The sequence below is a fragment of the Schistocerca cancellata genome, chromosome 3 (genome assembly GCF_023864275.1).
Source record: "Schistocerca cancellata isolate TAMUIC-IGC-003103 chromosome 3, iqSchCanc2.1, whole genome shotgun sequence".
Lineage (NCBI taxonomy): Eukaryota > Metazoa > Arthropoda > Insecta > Orthoptera > Acrididae > Schistocerca > Schistocerca cancellata.
In genome coordinates, this window is record NC_064628.1 from 713,452,649 (window position 1) to 713,470,837 (window position 18,189).

Consider the following 18,189-nt stretch of genomic DNA (forward strand, 5'->3'; position numbering starts at 1 on the left):
CTGGTGATCGTCGAGGGGACACTGAATAGTGCACGGTACATCCAAACCGTCATCGAACCCATCGTTCTACCATTCCTAGACCGGCAAGGGAACTTGCTGTTCCAACAGGACAATGCACGTCCGCATGTATCTCGTGCCACCCAACGTGCTCTAGAAGGTGTAAGTCAACTACCCTGGCCAGCAAGATCTACGGATCTGTCCCCCATTGAGCATGTTTGGGACTGGATGAAGCGTCGTCTCACGCGGTCTGCACGTCCAGCACGAACGCTGGTCCAACTGAGGCGCCAGGTGGAAATGGCATGGCAAGCCGTTCCACAGGACTACATTCAGCATCTCTACGATCGTCTCCATGGGAGAATAGCAGCCTGCATTGCTGCGAAAGGTGGATATACACTGTACTAGTGCCGACATTGTGCATGCTCTGTTGCCTGTGTCTATGTGCCTGTGGTTCTGTCAGTGTGATGATGTGATGTATCTGACCCCAGGAATGTGTCAATAAAGTTTCCCCTTCCTGGGACAATGAATTCACGGTGTTCTTATTTCAATTTCCAGGAGTGTATTTAGCGCAACGCAATCTGACTTTCAGTAATCCCTACAAAAGAATGGCCCTGACTAAGAATAACCTCTACCTTTCATGAATCACGTACCTCACAAAAATCTTCGTTACTCGAACTGCTGCAATACAGCGAGCGCCAATACTGCCAGCTAAATAAAAGATTCTAACTACTGAAGGCACTAACTACTGATAGGCATAGTTAGCAAATGAAAGATTTTGATAGAGAACAAACAATGTATTTACCTTAATAGTGTTCAAAAGTCATAATATATGTATATCAGTTCATGACATACAGTCTTACAAATTTACTCTTTCTGATTGGCACACGTCTAGATCATCCGCTCTCAAAACTCTTGCCATCTCTCTCCCCACATCCACCACTCCTGGCGGCCTCACCTCCAACTGCGCAACGCTACGCGCTGTTCACATCCAACTGCCCAACACTACAATAGCAAAAATTCCAACAATGCAAACCACCCACAGACTGCAAACAGCACAGTCAGTGATTTTCACACAGAGCGCTACATGGCGTTACCAACAGAAAAACCTAAACAGCCTACTTACGACATTATCTTTCGGAAGTAGAAACACTCCTGCCAACTTTTACGAGGGTTAACTGAAAAGTAATGCCTCCACCTTCGTAACTCTTCAGCATTGGTATGCACCAGGTACTGGCGTGTTCCGTAAGCTCTTCTCTACTGCTCTTGTTGGCGGGAAGCCTTAGCATTGAACGGTTGTGTTGTTACAGTGTTAAGTATGGAACCCTGCGCAGACGGTTGGTCAATGTCATTTAAGCAACGTGCAGTCATTGAATTCTTGACAGCAGAAGGTGTCACCCCAAAGGTGATTCATCAGAGAAAGAAAGCAGTTTATGGTGATTGTATTGATGTGAGTACTGTGCGTCGTCGGGCGAGTAAGTTTAAAGATGTTGATGGAAAAATCATGGCCACAGTGTTCTGGGACGCAGATGGTGTTATCCACGTTGATTTCCTTGATCATGAAATAACAATAAATTCAGAGCGTTACATCAGAACGCCTGGAACTCTGAAACGATGGCTAACAAGGGGCCGAAAGGAAAAGGGAAATGTTTTCCTGCAGCACGACAATGCCAAAACACACATTTCACATGCCACCACAGCAGAACTTCAGAGACTGAATCTCATCACCGTATGGCATCCTCTATACGGTCCACCTTTAGCTCCATCTGACTTCCATCTGTTCCCAATAATTAAAGACGATCTGTGGGGACATCATTATGCTTCTGACGAAGACGTTGGAAGAACTGTGAGACTGTGATTGCGGAAACAGTGTGTCAACTTCTTCCGTGACGACTTCAGAAAACTTGTTCACCATTGGCAGAAATGTATCCAATTGGCTGGTGATTATGTGGAAAAGTGAATATTGGTATTTAAAGATCACATTCTAAGGATTATTTCTGCATTTGATTTATTAAAATATTCCCATCCAAACCCAATTAACGAAGGTGGAGGCATTACTTTTCATTCAACCCTCGTATTTATGTCGCACAACTCCTTGGTGTTCCGACTTTTTCCGTCAGTGGACATTCTTCTGTCAGAAAAATTGCGGTCTCCTCAGCCCACTGCATCGGTCAGCAACTCATGTCAACAACAACAACTAAAGTGTACAACATAACGGACGAAAGCTTCTGTACTGCTTGCACCGAAGCTGAGAGAAGTCGAAATTCGTTTGGTGGTTCGTTCATAAACCGTCAACCAGAGGGTCATGAGCGAACACCTGGGAATGTGACCTGTGCACGATCGTATGCCGTTTGAGTGCACGCACCTATTGTTCACATCAGAAAGAAATTTCGTTCACCGTTGCACTTTTGCTTGTGTTCGTTTCAGTATAATGGGGGGCTTTGGAGGAGAGTTTAAATTGAATTTTCGGAGAGCTTCAAACAGGCAAAAATAAAGCGAGAATGCAAAACACATGTAACTCAGTTTACAAATTTAAACCTGCACACGGTTGAAAGGCGGCATTTTCAGATTGGCTTTCCAATTCTGACGTTTCGTTGGTCGCTTGATTACAACTCCGACAGCGTGGTGGGATGCTAAGCCCCGTGTTATTTCCGTTCCCGCCTGCACTAGATAGCAGAGCGGTCACATAAGGAACACTGAACCGCTTCATAAGGCTTGGTTTCAAATTAATACGGGTTCACACACGCAACAGAAGTGTCGCCGCAGCTAGTAGCATACTGCATTTGCATGTGTGAACTCCCAGTCGTAAGTGGCGAAACGTAGAGACGCAACTTTTGTCATGCCACAAAAAGCTCAGCATGGTTTTAGTTTCTTGCGCCACATTCCTTCCACGACTTCTGCCTGGTGGCTGTATTTCCAAACACTAGCATTCTGTTTGGTGGTGTGCTTCATTCGATTTCAGTGTGTGTTCATTTTATTACTGGAAAAAGTAAAAACAGTGGGTGGGAGATTAGCTTCTGGAACTAGAAGATTTAATTATCTGTAGTAGTCTGTGTGTGTGTGTACAAGATTTAGAAACCCATGATTTTCCCGAGTGATCTTGAAAGATTTAATGAATAAATAATATGTTACTAAAAGAGCGAGGCATATAAACTTCGTGATATGTGAGACTAAGCACTGTACAAATTGTGGATTACATGTAGCAAATAGCGCTCGAGTCTGATACGGCAGCTGTTAAACTAAAAATTAGTTATTCAAAATGTCTACATCAACGAAGTCAATAAGATTCTAAAATCTTGGAAGAATGGCATGTCTGCAGATGATATTTACATGCCAGATTTTGGTTAGTTTGTCACTGCAGACAGCATTTTCTTCTTCGAGTGTTATTTCCTTTATAACTGTGTTTGTGGCCCTTGATTTATCGCTGCGCAAAATCTGTTGTCGGATCCAACATTTTGGTGTCGTCTCCCTTGTATTAACTCTTGTCACAACTCTAGTGCCACGACCTGCACTATAACATTGTTAACTGCTCATATGATTTCAGATGACGCCATATTGAAAGCTGTGCAACTACGTAACATTTGTAGCGACCCGTGTGAACGGCAGCTCACGGTACCACTACAAAAAAAAACAGATGTGGCGATGCATTCGTTTCGTGTGAAAACCCACCTTTATGGTACATTGAAAATTCGAAAATTTGAAGCTCAATACAATACTTCGTGGACAGTAGTATTATAATATTACTGACTGTTGATAAAAGAGGATACACTTACAAAAATAGAAAGTAAAGTGAAGTTGGGATTTACACCACCAATATTGTACACATCACATTGTTCTCAGCAAAAATCTTAGATTTAAGCTTTTATCTATGAGCGGTCGAAACAAATAGTCTCTATAGCATGCCGTTAGGGGTGGAATAAATGATTCCAACTATAGGTGAAAGAAACAAATTTTACTATCTAGAATTTCTCTGCCAACATTGCGATGTCTTCACTTCTCAACAAAAAGCAAACAATGTATTTTCAGTATTATTTTATTGATTTTGATTCGCTGAAGACGTAATAAGTTTATATCTGGCACAAACTGTCGGCTCACGGACAGGAGTAGACAGTTTCGAAGACTCTCGTCACTCATGTTGACACACGTAATCGTAATTTATTTGGTTGCGTAATTGAAAAAAAACCTTTCACACACATTCACTGATAGCCAAAACACTATGACCACTGCCCAACGCGACGTTGGATGCCGCCTGGTGGCATTGCAAGCAAGTGACGCGGCAGCATAAGTATGTAAGTGGACGGGGTCTCATCCTAGTGAAGATCTGGGCTGCAAATGGGGTTATCCATTGAGATAAGCGACTTCGACAAAGGGTAGATTATTATTATGCAGAGCCTGTGAACGAGTATCTCTAAAACAGCAAAGCTGGTCGAACGTTCACGTGCTGCTGTCGTGAGCACCTAGGAAAGAGGTAGAAGGACAGTGAAACTATCACGAGGCGCTAAATGGTTGGACGTCCACGATTCTTTACAGAACGTGGGGTTCGGAGGGTTGTCTGCTTTGTAAAGTAGGATAGATGGTGATCTGTGGCATCTCTGCCGAAAGAGCACAATGCTGGTGCATGCACAAGTGTTTCGGAGCACACTGTTCGTCGTACGTTGTCGAACACGGAGCTCCGCAGCAGACCACCCCTAAGTGTTCACATGTTGACCCAACGACTTGGTCAATTTCGATTGCAGTGGGCACGGGACCATCGGGATTCGACTGTCGATCAATGGAAACTTGTCGGCTCTTCGGGTGAATCACATTTTTGTTACACTAGGTCGATGGTCGACTCCACAAACGCCGTTATCGAGGCGAACGGTGGCTCGAGTCGTGCAGTGCGCCACGGATGCAGGCCGTTGGGAGCAGTATTATGCTATGGGAGACATTCTGCTGCGCTTGCATGGGGCCTGTAGTAGTAATCTAAGATACGCTGACAGCTGCGAACAGCCTGCATCCCTTCATGCTTGATGTCTTCCCCGACGGGAATGTCATCTTTCAGCAGTATAATTATCCGTGTCTTGGAGCCAGAATCGTGCCACAGTGGTTTCAAGATCATTATAATGAACTCACGTTGATGTCTCGGCGACCAAATTCTCCTGATGTAAATCCTATGGAACCCATCTGGATTGCTATCGGGCGCCGTCACCGTGTACGCGGATCAGCGGCCGTTATTTACGCAAATTACGCGACCTGTACGTAGCCATCTAATGCCACATACCTCCATAAACATACCAAAAAACTTTCGGTTCCCTGATATGCAGAATACGTGATATATTTCGTTCCAAAGATTGACAAACAAGCTATTAAGCAGGTAGCCATAATGTTTTGGTCCGTCAGTGTATGTTCACCCAAACATAGAAATCCCTTTGGAGACTCATTATGGACACTTGGAAACTCTTTCTTGCTCACTTTGTCCAGACTCGCGTTGACTGTCCGCAACGGTAATGTACATTGACGCTTGTGTTTCAACTGATAGACAGTTTTAAAGTAAAAGAATTATACTATAGATCCAACGATTCCATCTGTGCAAAATGCACGGGTGCGCTTTCAGCTGAAATGGTAGGCGGTCTCGAAAACATCTAAAAACAGATGTGAGATTGACAGTATCGTGAAAACGTTTAGAAATACTTTCCTCTATTTCTTCCAACACAGAAATACACTCCTGGAAATTGAAATAAGAACACCGTGAATTCATTGTCCCAGGAAGGGGAAACTTTATTGACACATTCCTGGGGTCAGATACATCACATCATCACACTGACAGAACCACAGGCACATAGACACAGGCAACAGAGCATGCACAATGTCGGCACTAGTACAGTGTATATCCACCTTTCGCAGCAATGCAGGCTGCTATTCTCCCATGGAGACGATCGTAGAGATGCTGGATGTAGTCCTGTGGAACGGCTTACCATGCCATTTCCACCTGGCGCCTCAGTTGGACCAGCGTTCGTGCTGGACGTGCAGACCGCGTGAGACGACGCTTCATCCAGTCACAAACATGCTCAATGGGGGACAGATCCGGAGATCTTGCTGGCCAGGGTAGTTGACTTACACCTTCTAGAGCACGTTGGGTGGCACGGGATACATGCGGACGTGCATTGTCCTGTTGGAACAGCAAGTTCCCTTGCCGGTCTAGGAATGGTAGAACGATGGGTTCGATGACGGTTTGGATGTACCGTGCACTATTCAGTGTCCCCTCGACGATCACCAGTGGTGTACGGCCAGTGTAGTAGATCGCTCCCCACACCATGATGCCAGGTGTTGGCCCTGTGTGCCTCGGTCGTATGCAGTCCTGATTGTGGCGCTCACCTGCACGGCGCCAAACACGCATACGACCATCATTGGCACCAAGGCAGAAGCGACTCTCATCGCTGAAGACGACACGTCTCCATTCGTCCCTCTATTCACGCCTGTCGCGACACCACTGGAGGCGGGCTGCACGATGTTGGGGCGTGAGCGGAAGACGGCCTAACGGTGTGCGGGACCGTAGCCCAGCTTCATGGAGACGGTTGCGAATGGTCCTCGCCGATACCCCAGGAGCAACAGTGTCCCTAAATTGCTGGGAAGTGGCGGTGCGGTCCCCTACGGCACTGCGTAGGATCCTACGGTCTTGGCGTGCATCCGTGCGTCGCTGCGGTCCGGTCCCAGGTCGACGGGCACGTGCACCTTCCGCCGACCACTGGCGACAACATCGATGTACTGTGGAGACCTCACGCCCCACGTGTTGAGCAATTCGGCGGTACGTCCACCCGGCCTCCCGCATGCCCACTATACGCCCTCGCTCAAAGTCCGTCAACTGCACATACGGTTCACGTCCACGCTGTCGCGGCATGCTACCAGTGTTAAAGACTGCGATGGAGCTCCGTATGCCACGGCAAACTGGCTGACACTGACGGCGGCGGTGCACAAATGCTGCGCAGCTAGCGCCATTCGACGGCCAACACCGCGGTTCCTGGTGTGTCCGCTGTGCCGTGCGTGTGATCATTGCTTGTACAGCCCTCTCGCAGTGTCCGGAGCAAGTATGGTGGGTCTGACACACCGGTGTCAATGTGTTCTTTTTTCCATTTCCAGGAGTGTAGATTCTTCAGAATTCGCATTTCCTGTCATACCAGACACCTTGAGGGAAAGGGTAGTGTTCTTCGTTAGATGTTGTTCCTCCCACAGTGAGATTTTCTTTTTGTAGCTATCCACTCTTTCCATCAAATCAGATATATGTTGCTTTTCACCTGGCAGTGTCTTACTGAGGGCGTTCAAGTGTGCGTTTAAGTTCACTAAAATTGCGAGGTGTGCAGTACAGGGTGGTTATTATCAAACTTTCGCTTACTTGATACTGTCCCATGAAAACTGAGTGATCGTAGTACAATGAAAGGATAGGCAGAAGAGAAATAACGAAGTGAGCTTCATCACTTCCACAAAATGTTCAGTGGCCACGTAACGTCCACTTCAGCCCTAGCTAGAAACGTTAGAGTAATGTCTACTCGAATATCTACGTCACGCGGCAAAAGTTAGTGACTGATGTGAAGTTTGTACAGGCACCATTTCACAATAGTTTGCACCATTTTTCGAACGGTGGACCATGGAATTTTCAGGTGTCGTGACAGCTCGTACACTGCTTGAAGACTGCACATTGCGTCCAGCATTCTCAGCCATGGTAACAGAAATTCTTCAACAATTTGTGACGCAATTGGCCGTCGACCTCTCTCAGGTGCAATTCCCAAATCGCCAGTTAACTTCAACTTCCAAATCATGTTGTTTAACCCCGGCGTGGAAAGAAGACCTCTCCGTATTCTTTTAATGCGTCGATACTCGCAAAGAGCAGGAGCACTTCATCTACATCTACATATATACTCCGCTAGCCACCAAGCGGTGTGTGGCGGAGGGCACAATTAACGCCAAAGTCATATTACCCCTCCCCCCCTCTGTTCCACTCTCGGATCGCAGGAGGGAAAAACGACTGTCTGAACGCCTCAGTAAGAGTTCGAATTTCCCTTATCTTTGAATGGTGATCAATGCGCGATTTGAAAGTTGGTGGTGTGCTCTACATCCTCGGTGAAGATCGGATTTCGGAATTTAGTGAGCAGCCCCTTCCGTTTAGCTACTCGTCTATCTGCAACTGTATCCCACTTCAAACTTTCTATTAGATTTGTAGCGCTCTCGCGATGGCTAAATGTACCAGTCGTGAATCTTGCCGCTCTTCTTTGGACCCTCTCAATCTCTTGAATTAGACCCAACAGGTAAGGGTCCCATACAGACGAACAGTACTCTAAAACTGGACGAACTAACGTATTGTAACCAATTTCTTTTGTTGAAGGACTGCATCGCTTCAGGATTCTACCAATAAACCGCAATGTAGAGTTTGCCTTGCCCGTTACTTGTGCAATTCGATAATTTCATTTGAGATCATTTCAAATAGTCACACCCAGATTCTTGATGGATGTTACCGCTTCCAAAGACTGGGCATTTACTTTGTACTCGTACATTAAAGGGGTTTTCGCCTTGTTATACGCAGTAGGTTACACTTACTAATATTGAGAGATAACTGCTAGTCATTACACCACGCATTTATTTTCTGCAAGTCCTCATTGATTTGTTCACAACTTTCGTGTGATACTACTTTCCTGTAGACTATAGCATCATCGGCAGACAGTCTAATGCTGCTGTCAATACCATCAACTCTATCGTTCATGTAAATCGTAAAAAGCAGCGGACCTATTACGCTGCCCTGGGGCACACCTGAAGTTACGCTTGTTTCTGTTGAAGTCGCCCCGATCAGGACGACATACTGCTCCCTGTCTGTTGGAAAACTTTCTATGCAACCGCATATCGGATAGACCATAAGCGCGCACTTTTTGGAGCAAGTGACGGTTCGGAACTGAGTCGAACGCCTTTCGAAAGTCGAGAAATATGGCATCAACCTGGGAGCCGGTATCTAGAGTCTGTTGTATATCTTGCACAAAGAGGGCCGGCTGTGTCTCGCATGACGGGTGTTTCCTAAAACCCCGCTGGTTTCTGCAGATGAGCTTCTCAGAGTATAGAAAGGTCACACAAAACATGTTCCATGATTCTACAAGAAATCGATGTCAGTGAAATTGGCCGGTAGTTATGTGCATCTGATTTTCTCCCCTTTTTATATGTTGCTATGACCTGGGCCTTCTTCCAATCCCGTGGAGCTCTCCACTAATCCAATGATCTCTGATAGATGAAGGATAAGAATGGTGCTATATTTGTAGCATAGTCAACATATAATTGTTGTTGGTTTTATAAAACAATTCTACGAATATACCCCTGCTCACCTTGTTCAGACTTGTGTTGACTGTCCGCAGCGGTAATGTACATTGACGCTTGTGTTTCAACCTTACGCTGCTGTACCAGCACCGGCGCTAAAGGCAAGTCATGACACTGGCACCACTTACAACGCAAATCCATGCGGTAAATAGTTTTACATCTACACTGACTCAGGTAGCAAAAGTTTAATTATAACCTCTCGCCGGCCGAAGTGGCCGTGCGGTTAAAGGCGCTTCAGTCTGGAACCGCAAGACCGCTACGGTCGCAGGTTCGAATCCTGCCTCGGGCATGGATGTTTGTGATGTCCTTAGGTTAGTTAGGTTTAACTAGTTCTAAGTTCTAGGGGACTAATGACCTCAGCAGTTGAGTCCCATAGTGCTCAGAGCCTATAACCTCTCTGTACATAATGGAGCTTGCAATTTTGATTCCTGCCTTCCTTTCTCCTTCAGATATTGAACGATAACGAGTCTTAAAATGGAAAAGCGTTCTAGGCATGCCCCTCGCCGTAACCAACGTGTTGCACAGCAGTAAATAACGGCAACATACGCTTGATTCAATTCCACCACAAACCATTGAAACTGACAGTGTAATAACGCATGCGACTTGAAAGTTTACTATACAGACCACCAATTTCATGACGTGTTCCAAGTGTGCAAATTTAACAGAAAGTTCTTCTTGATTGCAAAACAATGAATCTCCTACAAGCAATCTCTTGATCGGTGTAGTTTTTTGCGCAAAATGCTGCAGGCTTATTTTGTGCCCTTCGAATCGCTGGCGCTCCATCGATGACAACTGAGACCAACATGTTGCAATTCAGGTCAATGGCTTCAGATGCCACTTCAACAGGTTTAAGCAAGTCGATGCTACTCCTTGTGTCTTTTATTCGCATCAAATCTAACAGTTCTTTTGAAACGTGCAGTCTGATGTTGACTCCAAGAACGTAAATCGCAAGTTGTGGCGTTTCCGAAATGAACGAATCGTCCAAAGCTGTCGAGAATGCAACGAACTTGTTGGCATTGTCAGTTAACTACTGTAAACATCCACTTGCATGAGAGCTATGCTGTCAAGTTACTGATCGTCGCAAAAGACTTTCACAAACCTCTGTACCTCGAATGGCGTCAGACACCATAGTTCCATTTCCTCAACAATGCAGTCTGTGTTGAATTCGGTAAAGCTGAAAGTTTATTTGACATGGTAATTTTGAGCGTCATTTTGCATCTTTGTTTTAAAGACGGTCCTGTAGAGTTGGTTACTTACTAATAAGAAGAATCAGTGGGATGTTAAATAGACTGGATTTCTACAAACAAATACAAAACGCCCAATTACCACTATTTGGATAGGTTACTTGGATCGCCTCGCTTTGCCCTTTCATATTCGCTGACTAACAACTAAATCTTTATATTTTTGATGCACTGTGTTGCAAAGCCCTTCTATAGCAAATGTGTGAGGCTCGCTAATTTTGTGACTGCATAATAGACGCAGAGAATCGTCAACCTTCTTTTCTAAACTGCGATTTCCATTCATTTTTAAACGCCTGTGTCGATAGGTCATTTAACGACCTCGCTTTGAGTATCTTTTTCAATTGCAACAACTAGTGTACATGTAAACTTTCATTATACCACCGTGTAATAAATACAGTCACGACGCTGGTGCGAAAGCTGTTACTGTTTGAAAGTTGGAGAGACACTAGCGTTCCAAGCGGTGTGAAAGCAGACAGTCACTTGCACCGTAATTATTTTCTATTTAATTAACGGAATAGTAGTTACATTTTTGCCTTCCATATATTAAGAAGTTACTAAGGGACATGAATTATCGTGAAATGCGTGTAAAAACAGCCGTATCACACTGATTCAATGACGCAAACTATAACTCATTCATGATGAAGTGCTTTCGAATATGTCTATACTTGCAGCTTATTCAGTTGAAAGCAAAAGAATATAAAAACATTTCAAGCATAAGAAACACGTATTTCTGTTGTGTTAAATTACAATGAAATCCAGACCTTTAACTGCTTACAGGCGTTGCTAAACATTAACAGGGACAGTTGAAAATGTGTGCCCAACCGGAACTCAAACCCGTGATCTGCTTACATGGCAGACGCTCTATGCGACTGAGCCATCGAGGACACAGAGGATAGTGCGACTGCAGAGACTTACCTCTGGCACGCTCCCTGTGAAACCCAGACTTCCAACTTACTGTCCACACACTACATTTGTACTGCACCTGCCCACTATACTCATTACTTGCGGTAGTCGATCTACCGATATACGTCTTTCCGTAAAAGGTCAGGTCTTCTGCTGTTCACTAGCAATTTTCTGTTATTTAAGAAAAACGTCAGTACTCAGTAAATGTCTGTACGTTACAAGAGAAACGTAAATAAACTGTTCAGTAATGCACAGTTCCGTATCTCCCATGGTCCTCACAGCACTAAATAATCACAAGTGCGATTTAATATCTTAGTTACTGTCGATTTTTACGGCACAACACACACTTCCAATTGTAACAATTATGTTGCATATCAATATAAACGTAAGCATTCGCACACATGCAATATCGTATTCAGAAGTGTTACTTGCTTTCCACTTGCGGCGCTACTATCGCTGGACGTAACAAAAACGAAACACAGTGTCGTGACTGTTATGTTAGACTGTGGTTATATCTTGAGTTACACCATGAGCTAATAACGAGGAAAAAACATCGCTACCACATCAAGAAATAGTGTCGCATCAAACTGCTAAATGAAATGTCGGGAGTAGCTACCAAGTAGTTCTGATGGAACTAAATGCCGAGTAGTGGCGAGGCTGGCAGAGCCCTGGCAAGCATGCATGCAGCGTACTGTGCACGTATTGTCAAGTACCATGCATAAATGTAACCAAGAACACAGAGTTCTAGAAATGTAACCAAGAACACAGAGTTCTAGCTTATCTGATACAGGGGAACCTGTGGCAGCATGGGGTACTCAATATTCAACAGTCATGCTGAGGTACCAGAAAATTATAATAAACTGTTAAACTGGTTTGGATCTCTTTATTATAATGTTAGCTTCCAAAACATTACACCATAACACCATTTAACTACCTAGCTTCACATTTTAATTAAACTATTGAACATTGTAATTTTCCCCATTTTGCCCCAATGGTGGGGCAAGATGGGGAATAATATTTCCCACACAAAAACTAGTCACAAATGAAAATCCTAACATCTTATATACATTTCACAGCCTTGGCTGGAGTTGAGTAGAGAGAGAGAGAAAGAGAGAGTTTACCGATGACGCTGATGTGGGAGGGACTTAACTGACATGACAGTACAGTATTTGACAAAAACAGAGAGAGGTAAACGAAATGCAGAGGTGGAATGTAACAAAATGTGTGTGTGTATGTGTGTGTGTGTGTTTGTGTGTGTGTATATGTATGTGTGTGTGAGACAAATGACTCCTATTTACAGAATTAAGGTGATACTTACATTTTTTAGAGAAACTGTGTCCTGGCAATACTTTTTTTTAACTTGATAGCAATTTACACAATTCAGGTGAAGCTTACAGAATTTTCTTCTTTGGCATAGAAACAATGTAGTGTTGTGAATATCTCTGATAAATAACTGAATAAATTTCAACATGGCGACTAAATATAGATTGGCTGATTCATTTAATGGATTGGTAAAGTACTGCAGTGTAAATGGCTGTTCCATTTTAATGGACGCTTAAAATTTTGTTTTCAAAACGTCCAACCTACGCCATGTCTGTTTCGTTTTAATGCTGGTAACATAGGCTACTACACTCTGGACTGGTTGTTTCATTTTAATGATTGCTACAAAGATTGTAAATTTCCCATCAGTGCTATCTTCCATTTTTAAATTTCCACTCATCGTCGTCTTGAAAGCATAATGCATTCAAAATTACTGAGAAATGTTATTGATGATGTCATTGTCCCTGGTATGTAGGCAAGCGCCTGCCCTTCCCTATATGTAACCCCTTCAAGCAGAAGTCAAAGGGGGTCAAATGCCCATAGCTCTACTATTGGCATGTATAGTAAATAAAAAAGGTTTCACAAACGATAGAAATGGAGCTTAAGTTCTAAATACTAGATAACTAATTTATAAAAATGAGTATATTGATTAATGTAATACAGATATTTTTTGAAGTTTGATCCGTTTATTCTTCCTGTTCACAGCTAATGCATGGACAGCTATCAGTAATTGTCTGGCCATATTAGAAACATATTTTACTGAGCGTGCTCAGTTTTCTATGAGAAAACCTCTCAGCTATAAAGAACAAATTGAGTATCTGGACTTCTTAAGAAGTAACAGCTCCACTAGAAGCATACCACAGTCGGAGTACAGAAGACTGGCTTATGGAGCGAAACTTAATGACTTTTATTCGCCAATTTACGTCCCTGAAAGCGACGATGACTTAGCTGAGAAGATAGACTTGGGCAAGCTGCTGAAACGAGGTGGTAGATTTTCTATCTGAAGAAAGTAAGATAGGTAAAATATTAAAAAAGACACATTTGTACCTCGTTACATTATGATGAATAAAATAGATGAGATTTACTTTCTCAGTGTGTATTTTTTCCATGTCACTCATGAAAGAGGGCTGTACTTTACCGCGAGAACTCGTCTTTCAAAATACCCATTTACGTTTGACAAGTGACACAGGCCATTGTTCAGTAATGAACAATTGTCAATAATCAGCTATGAACAAGCGTCAATAATCAACTACCACCTCCTAGAAACTGGTGGCTGGATAACAAGACACTCACAACATTGCGTTTCCTACGTCACAACACATACAACAGCTACGCCATAAGTTTGAGACTGAAATTTTAATTTGTGAAATAATTTAGACAAATTGGTCTTTTATACAGCTACCCTCTTGTTGTACGCAAAAAGTATCTGCCTAACTTAGAGGAGGTTGCTCATAATGCCTTCAGAACCTCCTATACCTTCATCACACAAACCTTCCTCGATATAAAATGTGTTCCATATGATTACGAGGGCGTGCTGGAAAGTAGGGCCTCCGAACTCTCTTATGTAACATCTCTTGAAGCTTCTTAAAGGCAACAAACGCCATTAACATTTATTCTTTATGTCTACATATTTGCAGTCCACTGCCACTAGAGGGCTCCGAATTGTAACGTGTATGATGACGGTGTATAAGATAACGACGTCGGTGAGTGAGAAACAAGATGCTGTATCAGTTTTTGAATTCAAAGAGTTCGTCCGCACATGAAGCACCCTCTTCTTCAGCATGACAATGCAACACTACACACGAGCGCTGCGACATCTGCTCACTGCCATAGATCATCCTCCACACAGTCCCGACTTGGCCCCAGTCCATTTCCATCCGTTTCCAAAACGCAAAGAACACCTTAGAGGACTTTACTTTGATAGTGATGAAGCGGTGCAAGCAGAAGCGAGGTTGCGGTTCCATCAACTAAATCAAACATTCTACAGTGACGGTATCCACAAACTGGTCTCCCGTTGGGAGAAATGTTTTCGTCACCAGGGTGACTATGTTGAGAAATAAATATGTAGATATGAAGAATAAAGATGTAGAATGTTAATAACGTTTGTTTTATGTAAAAAAGCTTTAACAGCCCTCACTTAAAATATTCGGTAGCATTACTTTTCAACATGCCTTCGTATCTTTTTAAACACTGAGAAAGAAAACTCAGTTGGACTAAGTTCTAGGCTGTACCATCGGTGTACAAAATTTCTGTTATTCTTTTGGCTAGATTTTTGTTGATAATATAGCCAATGTGAGGGCCTACGCTATCTTATGTAGGCGTCAAACAAGTGAACACATTCCAGAGTGTTTCTCCAGATACCTATGTCCACCCAGAGCACTTAGAATTAAAGTCTGGATAATCGTTGTACACTCCTGGAAATTGAAATAAGAACACCGTGAATTCATTGTCCCAGGAAGGGGAAACTTTATTGACACATTCCTGGGGTCAGATACATCACATGATCACACTGACAGAACCACAGGCACATAGACACAGGCAACAGAGCATGCACAATGTCGGCACTAATACAGTGTATATCCACCTTTCGCAGCAATGCAGGCTGCTATTCTCCCATGGAGACGATCGTAGAGATGCTGGATGTAGTCCTGTGGAACGGCTTGCCATGCCATTTCCACCTGGCGCCTCAGTTGGACCAGCGTTCGTGCTGGACGTGCAGACCGCGTGAGACGACGCTTCATCCAGTCCCAAACATGCTCAATGGGGGACAGATCCGGAGATCTTGCTGGCCAGGGTAGTTGACTTACACCTTCTAGAGCACGTTGGGTGGCACGGGATACATGCGGACGTGCATTGTCCTGTTGGAACAGCAAGTTCCCTTGCCGGTCTAGGAATGGTAGAACGATGGATTCGATGACGGTTTGGATGTACCGTGCACTATTCAGTGTCCCCTCGACGATCACCAGTGGTGTACGGCCAGTGTAGGAGATCGCTCCCCACACCATGATGCCGGGTGTTGGCCCTGTGTGCCTCGGTCGTATGCAGCCCTGATTGTGGCGCTCACCTGCACGGCGCCAAACACGCATACGACCATCATTGGCACCAAGGCAGAAGCGACACTCATCGCTGAAGACGACACGTCTCCATTCGTCCCTCCATTCACGCCTGTCGCGACACCACTGGAGGCGGGCTGCACGATGTTGGGGCGTGAGCGGAAGACGGCCTAACGGTGTGCGGGACCGTAGCCCAGCTTCATGGAGACGGTTGCGAATGGTCCTCGCCGATACCCCAGGAGCAACAGTGTCCACAATTTGCTGGGAAGTGGCGGTGCGGTCCCCTACGGCACTGCGTAGGATCCTACGGTCTTGGCGTGCATCCGTGCGTCGCTGCGGTCCGGTCCCAGGTCGACGGGCACGTGCACCTTCCGCCGACCACTGGCGACAACATCGATGTACTGTGGAGACCTCATGCCCCACGTGTTGAGCAATTCGGCGGTACGTCCACCCGGCCTCCCGCATGCCCACTATATGCCCTCGCTCAAAGTCCGTCAACTGCACATACGGTTCACGTCCACGCTGTCGCGGCATGCTACCAGTGTTAAAGACTGCGATGGAGCTCCGTATGCCACGGCAAACTGGCTGACACTGACGGCGGCGGTGCACAAATGCTGCGCAGCTAGCGCCATTCGACGGCCAACACCGCGGTTCCTGGTGTGTCCGCTGTGCCGTGCGTGTGATCATTGCTTGTACAGCCCTCTCGCAGTGTCCGGAGCAAGTATGGTGGGTCTGACACACCGGTGTCAATGTGTTCTTTTTTCCATTTCCAGGAGTGTATTTGTGGACCTTTAAGTTCCAACCTAACTGAAGAATGAGTTCACCTTTTACTTTTCCAGATAATCATACGGCTATAGGGTTTCTTTCTTGATTTTTGTATGGTTTCAGGTGGCTGATTAGAGAGACGTTTCATTCCTCCAGAGGTCCTCAGCAACTGACTTTTTTACTGAATAGGTCGATCTACACTGATGTATTTCCCTCTTACCCCAAGATTTGTGTGCTAAGGGCATTAAAAAACAATTTATACTTGTCGAAGTGGTACAAAGTTCACAGCATAATTTATTAATTAGTGCTACATAAATCGAAGCTACTTTTACTTACCGAAATACTAACAAATGGATGCATGACTCAGTAGGAGGGGTTATTAGATGAATCTTCAAGGCTTATAAGGAAGAAACGAAAAGGTAGCTGAAGAATGTTCTTGGGATCTGACGTGAAAACTGGTTTCGTGGAATTTTCTAATTAGGCTTATGCAGTTGTTAGAGAATGAAAGGAAGACTGGGGTTTAACGCCAGGTTGATAGCAAGATCGTTATAGACGTAGCACACGCTCGAAATGGAGAAGCAAATCTGCTATGACATTTCAAAGGAACAAACCCTGCATTCGCGTCGAATGATTTAGGGAAACTACAGAAAACCTAAATCCGGATAGCCAGATAGGGATTTATAGCGACAACCCACCAAAAAAGAGTCCAGCCTCCTCATTTGGTCAAATTGGAAGTCATTCTTTGAGTGTCTGACGAGAAACATTTTTTGTCGTGGCTGGTGTAATGCATAAGTGACACAAGCAGCCACCTGGCGGGTCAAACTGATGCAATATTTGTACACTGAGTGTATCTCAATTAGAAGTGGCAGTACTTCATTTTCAGGCTCACTAGGTTTAAAATCATTTTTAACGAGATCTTATCAGGAACCTAAGGAACCGAGGGAGAGGAGGGAGGTGGAAAGGGTTGTTGTCAAATGATATATCTCTTGTGTGGAAAAATCGTGAAGGGTGGGGCACCAAATGATATACCACTTGTTTCGGAAACTATTTTCTAACCAGCCTGGCTTCTGTAACACACTTTGCTACGCCAAACAAACCTGTAACCAGTCACGTTGCATACCTTTGCGTAGTTTCAGCGACGACTTGATTAAAAAATAAATAAAATAAAAAATTAAAAGAAATCAAGAGTATGTTCATTAAATTAACTGAGAATTCAAATAATAAAGTAAAAACAATTTGGAAGATGGTAAAAAAGAAGACAGACAAAACTTCAGAGGATACAGACGGTATCGAAATGTATCATAATGACGCCGTAGTAGATGAAGATGAAATAGTTGCCAATATCTTCAACAGCCATTTTCCAACAGTAGCATTATCAGCTTGGTTGAAGTTGAGAACATTCCACAAAAATCAAATGGCTCTGAGCACTATGGGACTTAACTTCTGAGGTCATCAGTCCCCTAGACCTTAGAACTACTTAAACCTAACTAACCTAAGGACATCACACACATCCATGCCCGAGGCAGGATTCGAACCTGCGACCGTAGCGGTCGCGCGGTTCCAGACTGTAGCGCCTAGAACCG

At 44.3% G+C, this 18,189-nt stretch overlaps 1 protein-coding gene across 1 annotated transcript in view; it reads left to right on the top strand.

The window, feature by feature from the left end:
* The window catches only part of LOC126176531 (tyrosine decarboxylase-like), a 228,493-nt gene extending 214,701 nt beyond the window's left edge, over nucleotides 1–13,792 (top strand). Inside the window, exon 9 of the mRNA XM_049923687.1 lies at nucleotides 13,494–13,792. Within this exon, the coding sequence (XP_049779644.1) occupies nucleotides 13,494–13,792 (299 nt within the window). The remainder of the gene's footprint in view (nucleotides 1–13,493) is intronic.
* The last annotated feature ends 4,397 nt before the right edge of the window (nucleotides 13,793–18,189 follow it).